Source organism: Phasianus colchicus, chromosome 11, assembly GCF_987193195.1.
Source record: "Phasianus colchicus chromosome 11, bPhaCol1.hap1.1, whole genome shotgun sequence".
NCBI lineage: Eukaryota > Metazoa > Chordata > Aves > Galliformes > Phasianidae > Phasianus > Phasianus colchicus.
Window position 1 is genome coordinate 9102441 of NC_143446.1, and position 18695 is coordinate 9121135.

General features: G+C 35.9%; 1 protein-coding gene across 2 annotated transcripts in view; it reads right to left on the reverse strand.

Moving 5' to 3' along the window:
* The window catches only part of ERC2 (ELKS/RAB6-interacting/CAST family member 2), a 429234-nt gene that overhangs the window by 284112 nt on the left and 126427 nt on the right, over positions 1-18695 (reverse strand). For both annotated transcript variants that reach the window (XM_031609751.2, XM_090148181.1), the window contains exon 7: positions 12911-13078. In XM_031609751.2, coding sequence (XP_031465611.2) covers positions 12911-13078 — 168 coding nt within the window. The remainder of the gene's footprint in view (positions 1-12910; positions 13079-18695) is intronic.

Here is an 18695-nt window from a genome sequence, read left to right on the forward strand (position 1 = left end):
GAGAAAATTCAGAGTTTCAGATAAGTGTACTGCTCTTACTGCTCTGATAAATTCAGAATCATTTGGAAAATTTATGAATCACAGACACTTCACACTTGAAGGAAAAGAAAATGTGGAAGTACAGCGTTTTAAACCTGCTATCATTTTAATCCTTAATTACATACCTTTCCATACAGCTTTAGAAATTATTTCAGAGCTTTTCAAAATTATCTTATTACACTCATTTTCTGTAAAAATATTCTCAATAAAGGATAATATAGCACATCAAAAATGACAGAGAAAAAGCCTTAAACTTTCGACATCTTTAGTCTGAGAGTAAGGAATAAGGGGATGAACAAATTGAAAATAGAGAATCAGAAATGAAAAATAATCAAAACCAAGCAAAGAAAAAGATAACATCAAAAAAAAAATTACATTGAAAACCAAAATAACTGAAGGTCTGCCCCCTAGCTGCTGTAAATAATGGCTATAAATTTTCAATACAGCTGTGCTGATTTGTACTTGAAGAGCATTCCTGCCCTCAGAAATTGCACTCAAAAGCTTGTAACAGAGAATCCAATTTCACACTGGAAGTATTTTATATGAGTTTCTTTAAGTGCCAGAGGTAAAATGTAGCCAAAAAAAAAAAAAAACACAAAAAAACCCATAGCTGAAGAGCTTAAGCAGTGAGTCCAGAATTAACCAGAAATAACAAAACCCTTTCAACTGGAAAGTTACCTTATACTTCAGCAGGTTAGAGTGGGCATGTATATGTATACATAAGGGACAATGCAATGATTTTACATGAAAGAAAAGTTTTACAAAAGGATAAACTGCTCCCTGTCCCCTTCTTGTCAAGAGACGGCTTTTCTTAAGCATTTTAAATTAGCGTAAGGTACATAGGTTTATATCAAGAGTTGAAGTGCTCAAAATGTTGTTCATCAGGGAAATAAGATTCTTGTTACTAGGAGATGTAATTTGATATTTGCACTTACACAGACACAGAAGACAATGCACATATTGAGTTTCACCATTAGTTACTGCAGGCCAGACAGACTTTCCATGTATAAACTATCAAAGCACCTCTAAACTTAAACTGAAATGTTAAACGCAGCAACTTAAATGTCTTTAATCAACATCTGTTGAGCAGTTTAGATTTTCTATAGCAGCAGCTATGCTTTAATATAATTAAACGTCTAAATAGGAAGTAGAAATAATCTGAAGTAGTTCTGTGTTTGAGATAGCTTCTTCTGGTAGGAAAAGTTACCCTTTTCTTCTGTTTTAAATTTTTCTACTGAATTTCCTTTTACATACATCTCCTACAAAATGACAGGCTTGTGTGTGTAACACAACTTGATTCTATTATCAACACTCTTTAAAAAAAATAGGAAAATGATTATATAGTAAGTCCATGACACAAAAATGGTATTTCCCAATTCAATTTTTCATTAGGTTATTGATGCCTGGGATGTATTAATCTACATACATACTTACTTATTTGGCTTTCTTCATTTTTTACTTACTGGAAAAGCCTTGATGAAAATATTCATGAAGGATCCTCATCATCCTTTTGGCAATCACAGAATAATTCATTTTAATATCCTAAATATCCATTTGTAAGGGATCTGCTATGGCAAGGTCAGTGACAAATCTTATGCTATACTAAAACTGATAGAACACCTGTAGTATTTCATTTCTGATGTATACTTCTTCACTTTTTAAGCCACACATTATCTCAAAGATTTACATATGAAGGTGAGAAGTTTCAGCAACTGTCAGATGCACTCCCACAGCACTAAGCCCTTTAGCTCCATGTTCCCTTCTTACATGAAATGTGCACTCTTTCCATAAGCAAGTTTGCAAGATATTAAATAAAACCTTCAGAAAAGCAGTATGTTAGAAGCTTTTCACTAATGACCAGTTTAAAGTCTTATATTTAATGGCTGTATCTCAATGTATATTAATTGGCTGACAAAAATTAATTTCTGTAATAATTCTATAGCTTGTAAAAATACAAAGGTACATTCATCTTTTTCCTGAAGATGACACGCATAACTTTTACTACAAAATTCTTCTAAAAAACCATGAGCAATCCACACTGCTTACCAATGATACTACAGTGGTCTGACAACATTTCAATTTTCGTTTCCATTCAGAAAATGGCAGATAGTAGTAACTGTCCAGACTTTTTAAAGGGTCAGGTGATGACTAAAAAAAACCACCTGACACAGAGAAGAAGGTATTCCAGAGCTAAGCATATAAAAAGTTCATTTTTGACTGCTCCACTTAAAGAATTTTCAGTGTAATACAAGTTAATGCCATGGTCTATGAGTGGTGTTGCAATTTATACATTCCAAGACAGAGGTTGAGTTATATTAATTTACATAAAATGATAGCATACAGAAATTACTAATGAAATGAGCTAACAGTGAAAACTGCATTACAGTTGAAATGTCATGAAAGAAATCATGTTTTCTGAATCTGACACTATTTGGAAGATCACTTCCAGGGACAATTCACAGTGATGATCTCTTCAGCAACTAAATTAGCACACTACTGTTTTCTATTACCTTCCTATGTAGTCTAGATTTCATACTTTGAAGTTCTTCACATTTGTACAACTGCTTACTGTCACATCCACCTCATGACATGCAAAAAGTCCCAAGCTCTCAAAAGTCATGGATTTTTTTAAATAAACATTCAAATCAAGCTATTTATGACTCCCTTGACAGCCACAAGAAAAATCCAGACTTAACCATAGATTAAGATTTTTGGGATAGGTCACGGCAGGTATTTCACTTGAATTTAAAATCTAATTTTACATATTCTCAATCCTGCTTATCAGCAAGCAGCTGCTTTAAAGACAAATAGATTAGAAATTTCTGCAGCAGCTTCTCACGCTCGCTCAGGAGCAGCAATAGGCACTACAGAAAGCACAGTACAGAAGTTCCTTTGGTGTACAGTCATTTTAGCATGGGGTTAAACCCAGAGCAACAAAGGCCTCTGAGCCCATCTGGGGACATGAAGGGAGATTTCTGCTGTCAAGTCAAGGCATATCTTACGTAGTAAATATAACGAGCCTGATTTTTCTCTCGGATAAATAAGGGTTTACACTGGCATAATTACCTTTAGCAGATTTACTGCTGGTTTACTCCTAAGTAAATGGCAAATAGGCCAATATTTCTTTCACATATAAAAGACTAAAGTTTATGCCATTCTTTCTTTTCACTTTCCAAGAACTGCTTTACTCCATTCTCTTTCTTTCACTTTGATCTTAGCACTGTGCCTGGTCGGGCATTAAAAATTGAAGTCAGGTGTGCTAGAAGGAAGTGAATTAGATTCAGATTCCATTCTGAAGTTGCACTTATTCTACTCATATTCAAACATACCATTGCTGATTCTACCACCAAGAAATATATCCTACTTGGCAACAAAAAAAATTATCAAAGCAATCTGACCAAATTGGCGCTACAAGCTTTGGCTACATCTGGTAACAATAATATAAAGGAAGAAGTATGAAGATAACAATTCTCATTTATCGTTGCCATTAAACTTATCTTCATGCGTACTCAAATCTTTGAACTTCATGCTTTAATACAGCCAGTAAGAGCTTCACTCAAAGGTGAGGGGTGATGCTTTTCCAAAAGTGATAAAATATCCAATTTAGTAAGGAGACCCTAGTCACAAAGACTAGCTCATTCCAACAGCGATGGACCACTGCTGAAAAAGCATGACTGACAACATCAAGGCGCTCTAACAATGCAGAAATTAAGGAACTTATTTGTAACAAAAGAACAAAAACTTTATATACTAGAAAATTGGAAAAAACAATCATTTATACATAAGCTTTTTTTTATATATTAAGAAATGTCTCTTTATTTCCAAATATAACAAATGTGGCTGTATACAATTTGCAACTTGACCTTATAACTGCTTATCCTATCAATAAGGTAAGCAAAAGCAACAGAATTTACTTCCTTATTTCAAATGTTCAGAATGCTTTACCACATTAGTAAGTTATTCTGTCGTGACACTGCTAAATATTTCATGTATCAGACTGACAAAACAAATCCAATCCAAATAGGCTCAAATTCATACATAAAATCATCAGATTTTCAAAAATTTAAGATCACTCAAAATTTTGAACTCTTTTCATGGTTTTTACAGTAAATTATTAGCAAGCTGATGAACTTATTTTCCTAAGAAGCATTTCCTGTAAGTGTATGAACTGTAATTTTCAAGAAAATTTTAGCTTAAAATATGTTAAAAATTAATAAGTTGTTATTGAAAATCTGGTAGCAACATGCTCTAAAGTGTAATATAACCATGATAGAGTCATACTGATCATTTATTTAGATTCAAGAATACTAGTTTGCATATATGCAGTTTTAGTAAAAGTTAAACTGTCCAAAATTTACTTTTAATGACAAATCACAGTATCAATGTTGCATTAGTTTAAATGAAAATAATATGCACTTTTTTGCTCAGTTTTGTAAACATCCTCACTTTATCTAAGAAGAAATTATAGCCTTAAAACATTTCTAGAATTAACAAAAAACTGCCCAAACTACCAGCATCACCAACTGCTCCCTTTCTGCACTTACTGTAAGAAACACACATAGAACCTCAATAGGATGCACAGTTCCCATCTTCATAAAAGATTGCATTGACAATGGTGACAATGTAAGTATTCCAAAAGGAAATGATACAAATTAAACATTTTTACTAATACTGATATAATCACAGTTTTGTGTGTAAAAAAACTGTGATATATGCATTAAAACAACAGTTGCTTTACTTAAAGCATTACTTGGAACATACATCCAGTTTGTCACCTTATATATTCTGAAGCTAGACCTATGCATTTAACATGCATACGTTTGGACCAAAGAGTAGGTCTAAAATGGTAATAAATCCAGCAGGTGTAGGGTTTGGACTGTTGGCAGTACTTCCTCTGCTCAGCTTAAAAAAATGGCAGCCACACCCAGATCATACAATGTCAGAGAAGAAAAGCCATTCAACCTTCTTCCTTCCTATAGCAGTACTCACCACAGTTTGGTTTGAAAGAGCCTGTAGATAAGACATCCAAGCTTTTTAGGCTTGGGCAAAACTTTGTTTCATATTCTTCTTTTTGAAGGATTTGGTTTTGTGTCACTTGAAAGAGTCATCAAGATTCTCAAAGATAAACAGCTTGAAGGTATAAAAGCCTGAACTTTTCATAGAATCATTGAGTATAGTGAGTTGGAAGGCATCCACAAGGATCAAAGTCCAACTCCTTGCTCCATACAGGACTGCCCAAAATCCAAACCCTATGTCTGAGAGCAGTGTCCAAACACTTCCTGAACTCCAACAGCTCAGGGCCATGCGCCCACTGTCCTCAGCAGCCCATTCCATGCCCACCACTCTCTGGGGCAGAACCTTTCCCTAATCTCCTGACAAAGATCCCAATCCTCCCCTGACAGATCCATGCCATTCCCTCGGGTCCTGTCACTGTCCCCAGAGAGCAGAGCTCAGCGCTGCTCCTCCAGCTGTGAGGAGCTGCAGGGCCACTAGGCCTCCCCTCATCCTACTCTGCTCTGGCCTTAACAAACCCAGAGACATCAGCCTATCACGTTGAGTTTGCTAGGAAATAGGCTGCCACTCAGAGTTGCAGCTCCAAAAGCAGTGAACCACATGAATACACAGTTGGGATGGTCCAAATTATCCCAAAGATGTTTGGTGGCTGGTTGCACAGTTCACCTTTTCACCACATCAGAGAAGCAAATGAACCAGGTTACAAGGAGGGGAAGGAACTGACCCAAATTACTAACTCATCAAAATAAAAAGCAGCACTATAACTTCTTTATTGGCTCTCTGAAGAAAAGGATTGAAATCAGTCAGGTAAAAGCACTGCAGACTAGGAAGCCCACAGCAAGGTGTGTTCCCTGAACACAGGGTTAGCAGCTGAGAATTTCAGAAAAAACCATGACTGGATTGGAATACATCTCCATTAGAGGAAAAAGCACAGCGGTTGTTGGTAAATCTATCTTTGAATGTTTGAAAAATGAGGATTTTTAAAAAGGAAGTTGAGAATGTATTTACAAGCATTTTTTTAACTGTATTTTTCCAGTCTCCTACTTACTTTTACAAACCTAGACACTCAAAACCCAGACATCTTTCTTAACAAGTACTGCAAATGAAGATATAAAACTGATCAATGTTTAAATCCTATACATAATGCTTATTTCTTGCATTTTAGGAAATAAACACTTCCATTTAGGTCCCATAGCAATTTATGAGATTGCATGTGTCCCTAGGATCTCAGCACTTTCTTACTCACACAGACATACAGAATATGGTGAAAACAATGAAGACATCGTTCTTTAGGAGCAAGTGCCAATCACTTTGCTAGATAATTTTAATAATAAATCATCTCAAAGGACTTGTTCAGAAACTGGATTTTTAATAATAAACATTTTAAATTGCCATAAAATGTTGCATGCAAGAACTGCTCAGGATCAGGACAGTCAGGGGAAACTTAAACAGTTTCATATTAATTAGACACGGGTCCTTTCCACAGCAAATTCATCACAGCATTTGCCCTGTACCGATTTGAAAGAGACAAAGTAATCATAGCATTTAAGATACTGTAATTTCTTTTTTTTTTCTTTTTTTTTTTCTTTTTAAGATTTAGTATTTGTTGCTTTTTTTTTAATTATTATTTTCATTTTGATATAACATGAATTGTCTTCCAAACAAATACCTAATATTTTAGGTGAAAACTGTCAGGCAAGTTTTTCTAGCAATAATCTAAATATTAAGTCATTTTAAAAAATTATCAGAAAAATCTTTGGAGAAAAATACTCTACTAGTTTATAAATGAGCATCAAATACATTTTTCCTTTCTGAATACAATTGTCCTATTAGAGCTCTATGAGAAGAGTCATTAGTAGCTAAGTAGCTGATTCATCTCAGTCATTTAGTTTGCAATCTCATTAGCTTTAAGGATCTTTGGCTTTTCTGTTGTAAATATTGTCTAACAAGCAGTTGTGAAAAAAATGGATTATTTCATGGTTTGAGGGAGAAGCTAGGAGCTGGTGGACCTTTTTTGGAAGGGAGGTTAAAAACCAGAAGCCAACAGCAAAACCCTGATTTCACTGTAAGTAGGATTCATCCTCAGCAGACAGCACAGCATCCAAACACACAAGAAAACAGCAGCATCTCAGCCCTGTGTAATTTTTTTCTCAGTTTTTCATTTGATTAGGTTTTTTGTTTTTGGTTTTGGTTTTTTTTGGTTACGTTCTCTAACCACTTTTAATTCCACAGTAGGCTTCTATTGCATTTTTGGCAAACAATTTCACAGAAAAAAAAATACTTCCTAAGTAATTTTGATTCTTCCTTATCCTTTTTAGATAAATAGGTAATAATTTCCTAAATAACTATTGTGTTCTTCTGCAACTTCCAGATATGACAACTTCTGCTTTTTTCTTGCCCTGTCACATTGTACAAAATTCAGTTTTATCACACTTCAAAAGAAATTTCCTCTAACTCAATTGAAAAGATAATAATACTCCTCACTCAGTTTCAAATTCCCAGCATGCGAGTTGGCTGCTTTCTCAGCATGAATAAACTTCGGATCTCACTTAAAGATAACTTTGTTAATTAGTATTGACATTTCAGAGCCCAATGGCAGCTTCCTTCCTCATCAATAGTACTGGTGTTACACACCGTATGAAACCCTTATGTAAGTATGTCATTGATTTCAGTCCTACTTTGCAAATGCCATACTGCTTCTAAGAGCATTTCTTTGTGTTACATATAATCTGAGCCTTTAACTATTCAGTGTAATTCATACAAATGTACAAAGAATCCTCTCAAAACTAGATAAGCATAGCTTGATCTGGAATACCACCCATTATTTATGCTTAATTATTCATCTCTAAAATGTTAAATACCTGTGATTTACACATACGCATTTACTACTTCTCAAAAAATGACTTATTGATCTCATTACTCTATTTCACCATGTTTTAGATCTATCATACAAAATAGAAACAGAACCTTTTTATGCAATTACAATTTATATGTATGAGTAAATGTACACTTCATAAGTAAATATTGTGTATTAATTAGTAATGTATGTAGCAGTGGAATTATACTACTGTGCTGAAAACTACACAAATGAATGTAAACAACACAGTATCTCTCCTAGGTGAAGTACTTCTTCACTTCCTTGAGGGCCCATGATTACAAAATGATTCTGATATTCCAAATTCACCATGTTTACAGAACTGACATTAGGTAAAACAGTTTTTAGATTTTAGTAACTTCATGAAACTTCAAGGAATTCAGTTATTTTCTCATGGAAAGACAGTGATTGCTTTCAAATAGCTCACTAGCCAAAGGGGTTCAATCCAGTCATTCTCCTTTTGAAGTGAAGATTTGAACTAAAGCAGCAGTTTCAAGCAGTTTATTGGGGGGGGGGGGGGGGGGGGGGGGGGGGAATGAAGGGGGAAACTTGCCAGGCTTCTAGCTTTAGTAGTGAATAGTAAGTTCATTTGGAAAGATGGTAGAGACTGGAAACTTTTTAAAGATCATGGATTTCAAAGTCCAAGGACTTACTTTAGCTTGTTATAGCTATGATTTTAGTTTGGATGAACATTAAGGTTCAGCTTTACTGAGTGAACTTATATTAGGTCAGATTTTACTTGTGAATTTTTACACTTCTAAGTTTCGTACTGATTACAAAAACAAACATACAAAAAAAGAAATAAAAGTATTTTAGAAAAGGGAAAAGGATAACTGCTTCTGATCTTAGTGGTGTTCTCAGTGTCTCAGTGCACAGGCCAGGTGCATCCAAAGATATGCTGCTTGGGTTTGAGGTCACTTTCTATTTATCCGTCTATCTTCAATTTGTAACATATGCAACTTTTAAGGATTCAAGGCTAAATGGTAGTACAGAATGACCAGAGATCCATTTTCATTAGAACATATCAATAATAACCTGGGATTAACTGATTAAACTAAGAAAAAATTAAAAGCTGCTTCAGTGAGCAATGTGCTTTTTATGCACTGAGAGCAAATGTAAGAAGTTCTTCTCTCTCCTGAACAATCCTGCCTGCGGAAGTTTCAGTTTCTGTTGGGTTCACTGCTAGAATTCCCATGCCAAGTGATAACACCAAAGCAAATTCCTAAGCACAAGATTCAAGTTTGATTTTACTACTATATTCCTAATCGAACATGAAGCAAATTTACCATCCTTTAGAAGACAGCTAAGAGGAATACATACAAAGCAACACATATAACACAGCTTAACACAAACTGGACAATATCACATAGTGTGCACAGTCCAGCCATTCCAAGTACAGATTCCAATTATTACATTAGAGCTAAGACTTTATGACATTTCCTACAAATGCTAATTAGCTGGTAGGTTAGGGCCCTCAGTCACGTAGCACTTCATCAATCACAAAGCTTAAACTATTAAAGATGGAAACTAACATTTTACATGAAAAGTTGTGTTGCAAGTCAAAGTAGAATATATTAGCCTCCTTTACATGGCTTTCTTTTACAATTCCTACAAAAGAATTTCCACAAGCTGTTGTCCTAATGTGATCCAGCTCTACATTCTCCATTCTGTTCTTGTCTCAACAGCTACTGTTCTCAACACAGACTCAAAAACCAGTGTGTGTGTTTGTCCACATGCATGTGCATATACAAATATCTACATATTCCTAGAGTACAAAACTAGTTATAGTCACTGTATGAAAATTTGGGAAAAAAATGGATATAAAACAATTGTCATCCAGTTCAGCACTTCTGCCCCTCAAGCTACACCTCAGACATATTCATAGAACTTTGCACATTCTGGTAAGAAATATATAAAGAATTCTGAGGTCTGCCCCTCAGCATGCTAAACTGACAGATATGAGGTGTAAGACTAGCTTTGCCAGGTTAAACAGGGCTATTAAAACAACATACCCAACTTTACTGGCACTAAAATGAAACAGTGGTGCCAAAGATTCTAAAAGAAAGAAATATTAAGTAATATTGCACCCCTGACATTGACATAAGTTTATTATTACTCCATACCAATCTACCTTGATCCAAATCCTCTGAATGCTTGCAGTTCCAAAATTTGGCCTCCTTTAGGCCTACAAATTATACTAAATAGTGTGATGTTTTTTAAATTTGCTTTAAAAATACATCAAAAATCAACAAATGGAAGGACAATGCATCATTAGCTCATTATGTATCTCAGTAAACTTTTAGGCAAAAAAAAAAATGCCTTACATATGTTCCTATGCCATCCTGTAGGATTCACCATGACTGGTTTGTTCCCTATATTTTTGTTTCTTTCATATTTTTTAGTAGGGAGCCTTCATGAGAAGGTATCTTATTCTCTAAGTAAAACAGCTATCTAAAAGAAAAAAAAAAATCTATCCTTGAAAATGAGCTTTCTTGGTTTTGCTTTCGAATCCTTTTTATTTTTCAACATAGTAGATACAAGTAATGTATACAAGAGAAAGAATATAGAATTAGACACTTCTACATATTCCTTCCCAGTCATTTCAGGTTATTACTAACTGAAATTTTAAGTACTGTATATACATTATTCCTTCTTCAATTACACAAATACAACCTGTAAAATAAATACTGTTTTAAGAGAATGTAACAAAGAAGAGCAAAGAAAGATGTAGCTATCTATACTGCATCAACAAACAAAGGCAACAAAATAATAGGTTATTCATCTGTCCTCATGTCAAAACTAAATTACATAGAGAAAATCTGTCCCAGAAAAAAAAAAATTATATTGCCTACATTATATAATGCTTTGGGGGGGACTTAAAAACCACAAGAAATTCCTTTCATTTTCAAAAGTGGTTTTATGAGACTAATGAATGGCGCAACATCTTACTGGAATGTAAAGAATGAACAATCCACTAGAGGGCCTAACTGTTTCAGCTTGCGTGTAATCTGAGGTGGTGCACAGTGTTTTACCCTCACTGACTTCAGCACGCACATGTGCTTTATGAAGGCAGATTAATTTTTAAATATTCAAATACCAGATGTTTGGCCATCATCATTTGAGGTAAAAGCAATAATGGAAGAAGTGGCTAGATCAGAAAATGAGCAATAACTGGAGAAATTGAAGAGGAACAAGTAATCCAGGAAGTAGAAGATGGAAACATAATAGACTTACATAAAGAATAAAATAACAGCAATCAATATATATATATATTTTTTAAACCAAATATATTTTCAGATACGGTGATATGGTTGCTATTGGAATAATACGTTGTCAAAACTGGAAAGAAAAGAGGTACATCCGACATCTCAGAATCATTAATGTTGGAAAACACCACTAAGGTCCAGCCATCAACCCATAACCACCAGACCCACAAAACCACATCTCTAAATGCCACATTTATCCTTTTTCTTTAAAATCACCAGGAGCAGCGACTCCACCACATCCCTGCGCAGCCTGCTCCAAACTTCTTTCTTAGATGATAATGTACACTACTAGACTATTTGAGAATCCCTGCACAATGAAAATTTTGATCACTGAATCCACATCCCTCCTACCCATCCATTTCATTTATCACTGTATTTCATCAAAATACGATGTCAAATGCAGACAGAAGAGAAGCACAGATAAGCAATACGAACTATATATGAAATCCAGAGGAAAATCACTGTAGAATTGTAGAAAAATGTGTCTATCAGCCTCATTACTAGTAAAGAAAAGTTTAGGTTGCTCTCTGGCAATAACTATCTAAAGAATAACTGACAATATGGACTAGACATTCTTTAATTGGCTGTAAATGGAGGAAAGAAAAATGTATTTGATCCCACAAACACTTTCTTCGTTTATGCTCTCAAGTGCGTCTCTATACACTGAAGCAATGCAAACACACACAGTACATACCCTCTCACATAAACCATTTTGTGTGTGTAAGAAAAAGGATACGGTAAGTAAGCACTCTACAACCGTATGTAGAATCCAGAGCTACATTCCCAAGAAAGTTCAACCCCACATCTCCACCACAAAGTGGAAACTCTAACAATTAAATCCAACATGCAATTGAGCTAAATCTGTGTAAAATTAGCAGTAAGAATAAGGCTGTTTGAAGTAATCTTGCATTCTGAATATCTGTAGCCCATCCTGCATAGGAAAAGCAAATAATTGACATAATTTGGGTTCTTTCCCCACTTCCTTTGCTCTCTCTACCAAAGTGTATTTACAGAAAAAAAGGAAATGTACTGATCTTTTAGAAGTATCACATATTTCATTCAGCTTGCATTACTTGGAAAGACCAGTATTCAGTGTTACTAGGTGTATAGTCAATGAATATAGAGATGTTATAATTATGAAATAAACAGGAGAGTTTGGCTAAGCAGATTATAATAACAAAAGGAGAATAGATAGAATGCTTACCCACATCCTGGGCTCACTACAAAACTCCAGAGAAGGGATCTCTAGAAGAGATCTTTTCCCACTGGTAGTCAGCTCTTAAATGAGTCTAGTAGAGGTGGAGCCAGGCTCCACCCCTTCCAGCAGCACAGGTGAATTGCCTTCACCTGTGCTCCCGTGGCTGACTCATTGCTCGCCTCAGGTCACCAATCAGAGGTTCAGGCATGATTCAGCAGTTCTCATACAGTAGGTATAAAAGAAACCCTGATGGCAAGGAGTAAGATTTGACAGGATTTTTAGGTCTTCATTTAACTGCCAGAATCTTTTTCCAAACTGCATCACATAAAAATTTGTAATATAAATAAAATATAATACCATAGAAACAACCTCATGGAAAATAAAACACCTTACAGAGCTACTACCAACTTACTCTTTGCAGTTTTTGTAATAATTTAAAAGTAAAATGGCTCAGGAAGTGTATTTCCATTATAGGTGCCTCATGAGTTTTACAGCATACCATTTCATCAGTTATCTTACCTTTTTTTGAAGGACATTAATTTTCCTTTCTTTTACTTCCAACATGTCTTTCATATCCCGAATCTCTCCAGCCAGGGTTCCTTTCTCTTCTGTGAGGTCTTGAAGTTGTTTTGTTTTTTTATTGAGAAATGTTTCTTTTTCTTCCAATCGTAACCGCAAGGCATCAACCTACAATAAGTAAATCAAACATATTTGGGTGTTAGTAAGGATGAGCACTATATTTTTCATTTGCTTTTTGTATCACCTAGGAAGCATTTCTTTTTTGTTAGTGTAGATTTTCTAAGTGTAGATTTACCTTGGACCAAAGAAAATCTACACATATGACTCGCTAAAATTTTAGAAGAAAGGAGTTTCAGCAACAAAGCATGAATAGAAAAAAAAGCAGAAAATTTGAAACTCTAAGATTCTTGAACAAACGATTCAAAAGAAATCATCTCGACTTATTAAATAATTAATTGAAAACAGCACTCTGTACCCTGTACTTGCCCATTAAAGCCATGAAGCGGGCAACTTGATATTACAGCCACTATACAAAATTGGGCATAGATCCGTAATCTAGAAGCAGAACTATTTAACACAACAAACAGGGAAATTATACAGCTCTCTGCTTTTCTCCAATGGACATTTCATAAGTCTCTTAACAAATGGGCCTTCCTGTACTTTTCTATAGTAAGCACAGTTTCCTGTCAGATAAAACAAGGGGTATTTCAAAGATTTTCCTAAACAGAAGTAACTTAATAAAAGGCCTTCAATAGTGTTAAGTGCTCTGGATTCCACTTTGCATTCCTTATGCAGCCTCTCACTCCCAAACTCAAGTCAGCATTATCAGAATCAAGACCTTATTCTTAGTGAAGTATTTTAGTTTTCCAGAAGGCTAGTTAATACACTGAAGCTTCCAGTCCAGGAGAGTAGATACTAAAAATACTATTACAGACTTGCTTCTACATTTGCACTTCTGCTCCATCTAGAGAGACAAAGCCACTATGGTGCACAGAAAGCACAGAGGGGCAACATGGGAATGGAGTACATTTGCAAGGTTTACAAGCTTTTAGCACAGCGTTATCATTTCATGCAAAGTAGAGAATGCAGATAAAAACACTGTAATCATTTGTTACTGCTAAGACAGGTCTCCTTGAAAAGAGGCCATTTTTCTGATACTGTTTTCCTCTACAGCTCTGAAACCAGGAGGTGTTCATATTAAGTGGATCCATACAGGCTTGTTTTGGCTGCTAGGCACACTATTGAGAAGACAAGGTTTGAACTGAAAATATATGATGTGGCAGTCTAGAATAATTCTCCATCTAGTAGGGAGCTCCAGGAAGTCAGGCGAGTGCGAAATTTTAGATTCACTAATCCAAATTTCAAACATACAGATGTCAGAAAATAAAGAATTAGGGTTTAAAGTTTACATTACCGACAAATTCACAAAGTTTATTCATAGCAAATGGAAATAACTGAAAGAACTTAAATGTTAGTTTTGCATTTTCAGGCTGTACAGTTGGAATAGTCAGTAAGGATCATATACATCAAGCATCATTTTTTTCTAGTTAATCAGAACATTATTAAAGTACAAAATAATCAACACAAGTCTGATTTATTTTTATTTATATTCTTAGTTTTGTAATTCTAAAGTTATTGTGACCAGAAGTCTTTGCAATGCCATTTTAAAACTTGGCTTGGGACTAATTTAGATGATCTATTGGATCTCAAAATGCATGTTCTTCCTGCTCTTAAAATGGCTCATTGCTTCTCTATACACTGGAAAAGAAAGATTTATGTTCTTCTGGATTTAGTATATTTTTAACATTTTTTTTTACAGTATTGTAGTAATAGTGTCTTGCAGTTTGTAAGCAGTGGGCAATATTAGATTCAAATGTGACTTCTTAACTTTAAAGAAAGAGTAGTAGCAGCTAACTTTCAGACCCCTTTTAATAAATGCGGAAGACCTCATCTGAAACTCATTACCACATTTATTCATTTTTATACTTAATCACTTATTTGGTGCATGTCGTTAAGCAATCCCTTATGTCAAATCACAAAAATCTCTGCTGTGCCTTTAAGCTGCAGCTGAGAAGCTCATCATAACCTGCAGCAGGAGCTCCAGGAGGGGTTTTCTTCATTCAGGCATTGCAAGTCTCGTTTGCCAACTGCTACTAAAGTAGAGGCTTTGTACTTGACTTTAAAGGGAGTTGGAAGTGATTAGAACCACGGGTAAACAAAGCACTGATACTGCTCCCTGGGGACTGGGATAACAGTAGCTTACACCCAGACTTGGCTGAGCAGCACTTTCTAATTCAAAAGCCATTCCCCTGTCCTAAAGGCTCTGCAAATGGTTCTCACTCTTCACAAATGTATTTGCCCCAAATTTCCAAGGAAATTTTCTTTCACCAGCTTATAACAAGGCTGTTATTTCTATTCCCTAGCAAACATATGCACCTTCAGCCCTGAGGGAGGAAAGAAGGTGCTCCGCTCCAGACAGAGACCTTCCTCATTCTGGCCCACAGAGACAAAACATGGTCTTACACCACACACTCTTAGTCAGGGACTCTGACACTTCCATAACAACCCGTGATGTCACGTCTGTGCCACAGCAAATGCACTGTTATCTGCTACAGCCCTTTCCAAACGAACCATAGGTCAGACACTGATTGATCTGTTCCAGCTGGAGTTTGAGTTCCAAAGAATTAGGAGAAAATTCCTTCCTAAAGGATTTCCACCCTTCTGGTGAAACAGAAATCTTTCTCTGATATGAAGCTACTGACCTGGGATGCTGACAAAGCATTTCCCAGGTTTCAATCCTGATCACAGTGATTCAAATTAATCTTTCGCAAAACATACATTTTCCTACTGCTTTTTTTTTTTTTTTTTTTTTTTTTAAGACTGTATCTTATTTGATGTTCCTTCTTTTCCCCTCTGTGCAGTAATATTTTTCACCTCCCCTGGGCAAAACTATCATACATATCAAAGCCAAGCCCATGCAAGAGCTGAAATTAAGACCTGTAGGATTAGAAAAGGAGACTATTCAGTTCACAGCATGGCTTTTAATCTGCGTCATCCTTTTCTCCTTGCAAGTACAATCTCCAGCCTGCTTTCTCAGAAAATACTTTTTGAGGGAATCAAATTAGATTATGCCCTGACACTAATGTTGGGAAGAAAAAAAAATCTCCTAACTGTAACTATACTTTCTTACATCCTCAAAAAAACAGATGTCAGATATCTTGAAACTGATACAACAGAACTCAACTCATAAAGACCACCTACACAACGAAGGCTTAGATATTAGGCTCAGATATTTTGACAGAACAGGTTTATCATCTCCCAAACTAACACATACAGTAACGAGCCATTCTAAAATCAGAACTTTATGCCAGTTTTCAAGGAGGCAGAAGGCTGAGCCAGTGCCAGCCTGGAACAGTGAATAGACAGTTCATCCTGTGTGTGGTCTTAGGTGTACAGATTTATTTTCTATACACAGGAATGCAATGTTAAGATTTACAAGAACATTGGTTATGTCAGTCATTCTTTCCTTCCCTAAATTCTTCCTTCTGTCTCCAGTAAATGCAAACCAAAACTTTTACATTTCTCATGACACAAAATAAAACTACCTCAGACTGAACTGCACGCAACCTTTCACTATACACTGTCTGTTCAGTGCTAAGCATGTATGACATCACTACATATGTCAATTACAAACCTCCAGATGGTGTAAAACCAAAAAGTTGTTAAGTCAACTCCTCATCTTGTGGAAGACAAGAAGCAAAATACAAAACACACAACTTTGTTTAAAGCCAAGATGAATATGCCAGTATTAGAAATATTTTCCCTGAAAATGGTACAGTGAAATCACTTCTACCCAAAATAATAAAGCAATGAATATTTTAAATAGAGCGTGCCCGTACACTGCGAGAAACGTCTGCCACTTTTGTTACTCCTCCTTTTATGTCTGTAGCATTTTAAACAACCTGAAAGGAAATTAAATACAGGTCACTCCACAGCATCAGATATGTATTTTTATATTTGAAAGAATAAGGATTTCTGGTATACAAAAACCTTCTCTTTGGCTTTTCACTCAACACTATGTAATTTTAAGAGTCCTTGACTTATTTTTCCCAAGATTTGGCAGTACATTTACTAGTAAAACTTGGCAATCTGAAGAATACCATCATTTTCCAGAAAAATAAAGCAAAAGCAGATCTGATAGCTAACACATAAAGTATTTCAAAGACTTCTGTCCAAGTAAATTGCTTTTTAATTTTGTCCAAGTTGTTTTTGCTCAGCAACTACTTATTTAAACTATTTAATACAATAAACTCTGTCACTTGCTCTAGAAATATACAAAAAATTCAAAACTGGGCTATGCTAAGAAAAGTTCATGTAAGTGCTAAAAATTGCCAAATTCAAAGTCAAACTTTATAAATCTTCATGTCATCACCCGCCACTCATGACCAGCTCCAGTAGTGACGTCTACTTTTTGAGGTCCCTTACTGTTAACTGTGTAACTGATACGCCATATATATATCATTTATGAAAGTGGTTTTAGTGTTATGGAGTTCCACGAGAAAGGAAAATGTGAAGAAGCACTACTGTGTTTCACTGTTAGAATTATTTATTGTACCAGAATAAATGAATATATTTAAAGCAAAAGTTTGGTTGTAGAACTTTTTTAATTAAAGCAAATCTGAAGCTACTAGTTAAGCACCAAGTACACTGCAGTACCACACCTGGGGTAATAGAAAAAGCAAACTGCAATGCATTGTGTTTCTCCCTCCTAATCCCATTTCTGTTCCAGCACACACTATATTTGCTTTCCTATCCCCCAGAGCTCTTCTTCTTCCACTGGAACAGGTTACCCACGGAGGCTGTGGATGCCCCATCCCTGGAGGCATTCAAGGCCAGGCTGGATGTGGCTCTGGGCAGCCTGGTCTGGTGGTTGGTGACCCTGTGCATAGCAGGGGGCTTGAAACTAGGTGATCATTGTGGTCCTTTTACAACCCAGACCATTCTATGGTTCTTTGCCCTTTCGTACTATTATTTTCTCCCTTTGTGATGACCACTCCAGGCTCTGTGGGGTTGCTGACATGCCTGTGTATTACCCTAGCATATTATGCAGTTCTTTTTAAAGGGATAACTTCAGTTAATCACAAAAAACAACTATTAAAGATCTTAGTACTTGTATTTATACATTTCTATCTACACAAGGAAATATAATGTACTGATATCTTGACAGAACAGACACCTGATTTTTGTACGGTTAATATGCTTACCACTTTCTTTTTCCAAATTGAAGCTTCCGTGAGTTAACTAGCTTTTTTCCTTATTAGAGGAAAACCACACTTTTAAGCATTATTTCATGTTGCAGCTTAGCCCAGCAGGCAGCTCAGCACCATGCATCACTCTCCAGGTGAGATGGGGGACAGAATCAGGAAGGTAAAAGTGTAAGAACCCACGGGTTGAGATAAAGACACCACACTAGGTAAAGCAAAAGTTGTGCATGCAGGCAAAGCAAAACAAGGAGCTCATTCACTGCTTCCCATCAGCAGGCAGATGTTTAGGCACTCCCAGGAAAGCAGGGTTCATCACATGCAGCGGTTTCTTGGGAAGACAAATGCTATCACTCCAAACATCCAACCCTTCCTCCTCTAATATCTGAGTATAATGCTATGGATGCTATGTCCCTTTGTTCGGCCTGGGCCAGCTGTCCTTGCTGTGTTCCCCCCAGCTTCTTGTGCACACCTAGCCTGCTCACTGGCAGAAGTTTGCTGAGAGAAGTCCTTGCTCTGTGTAA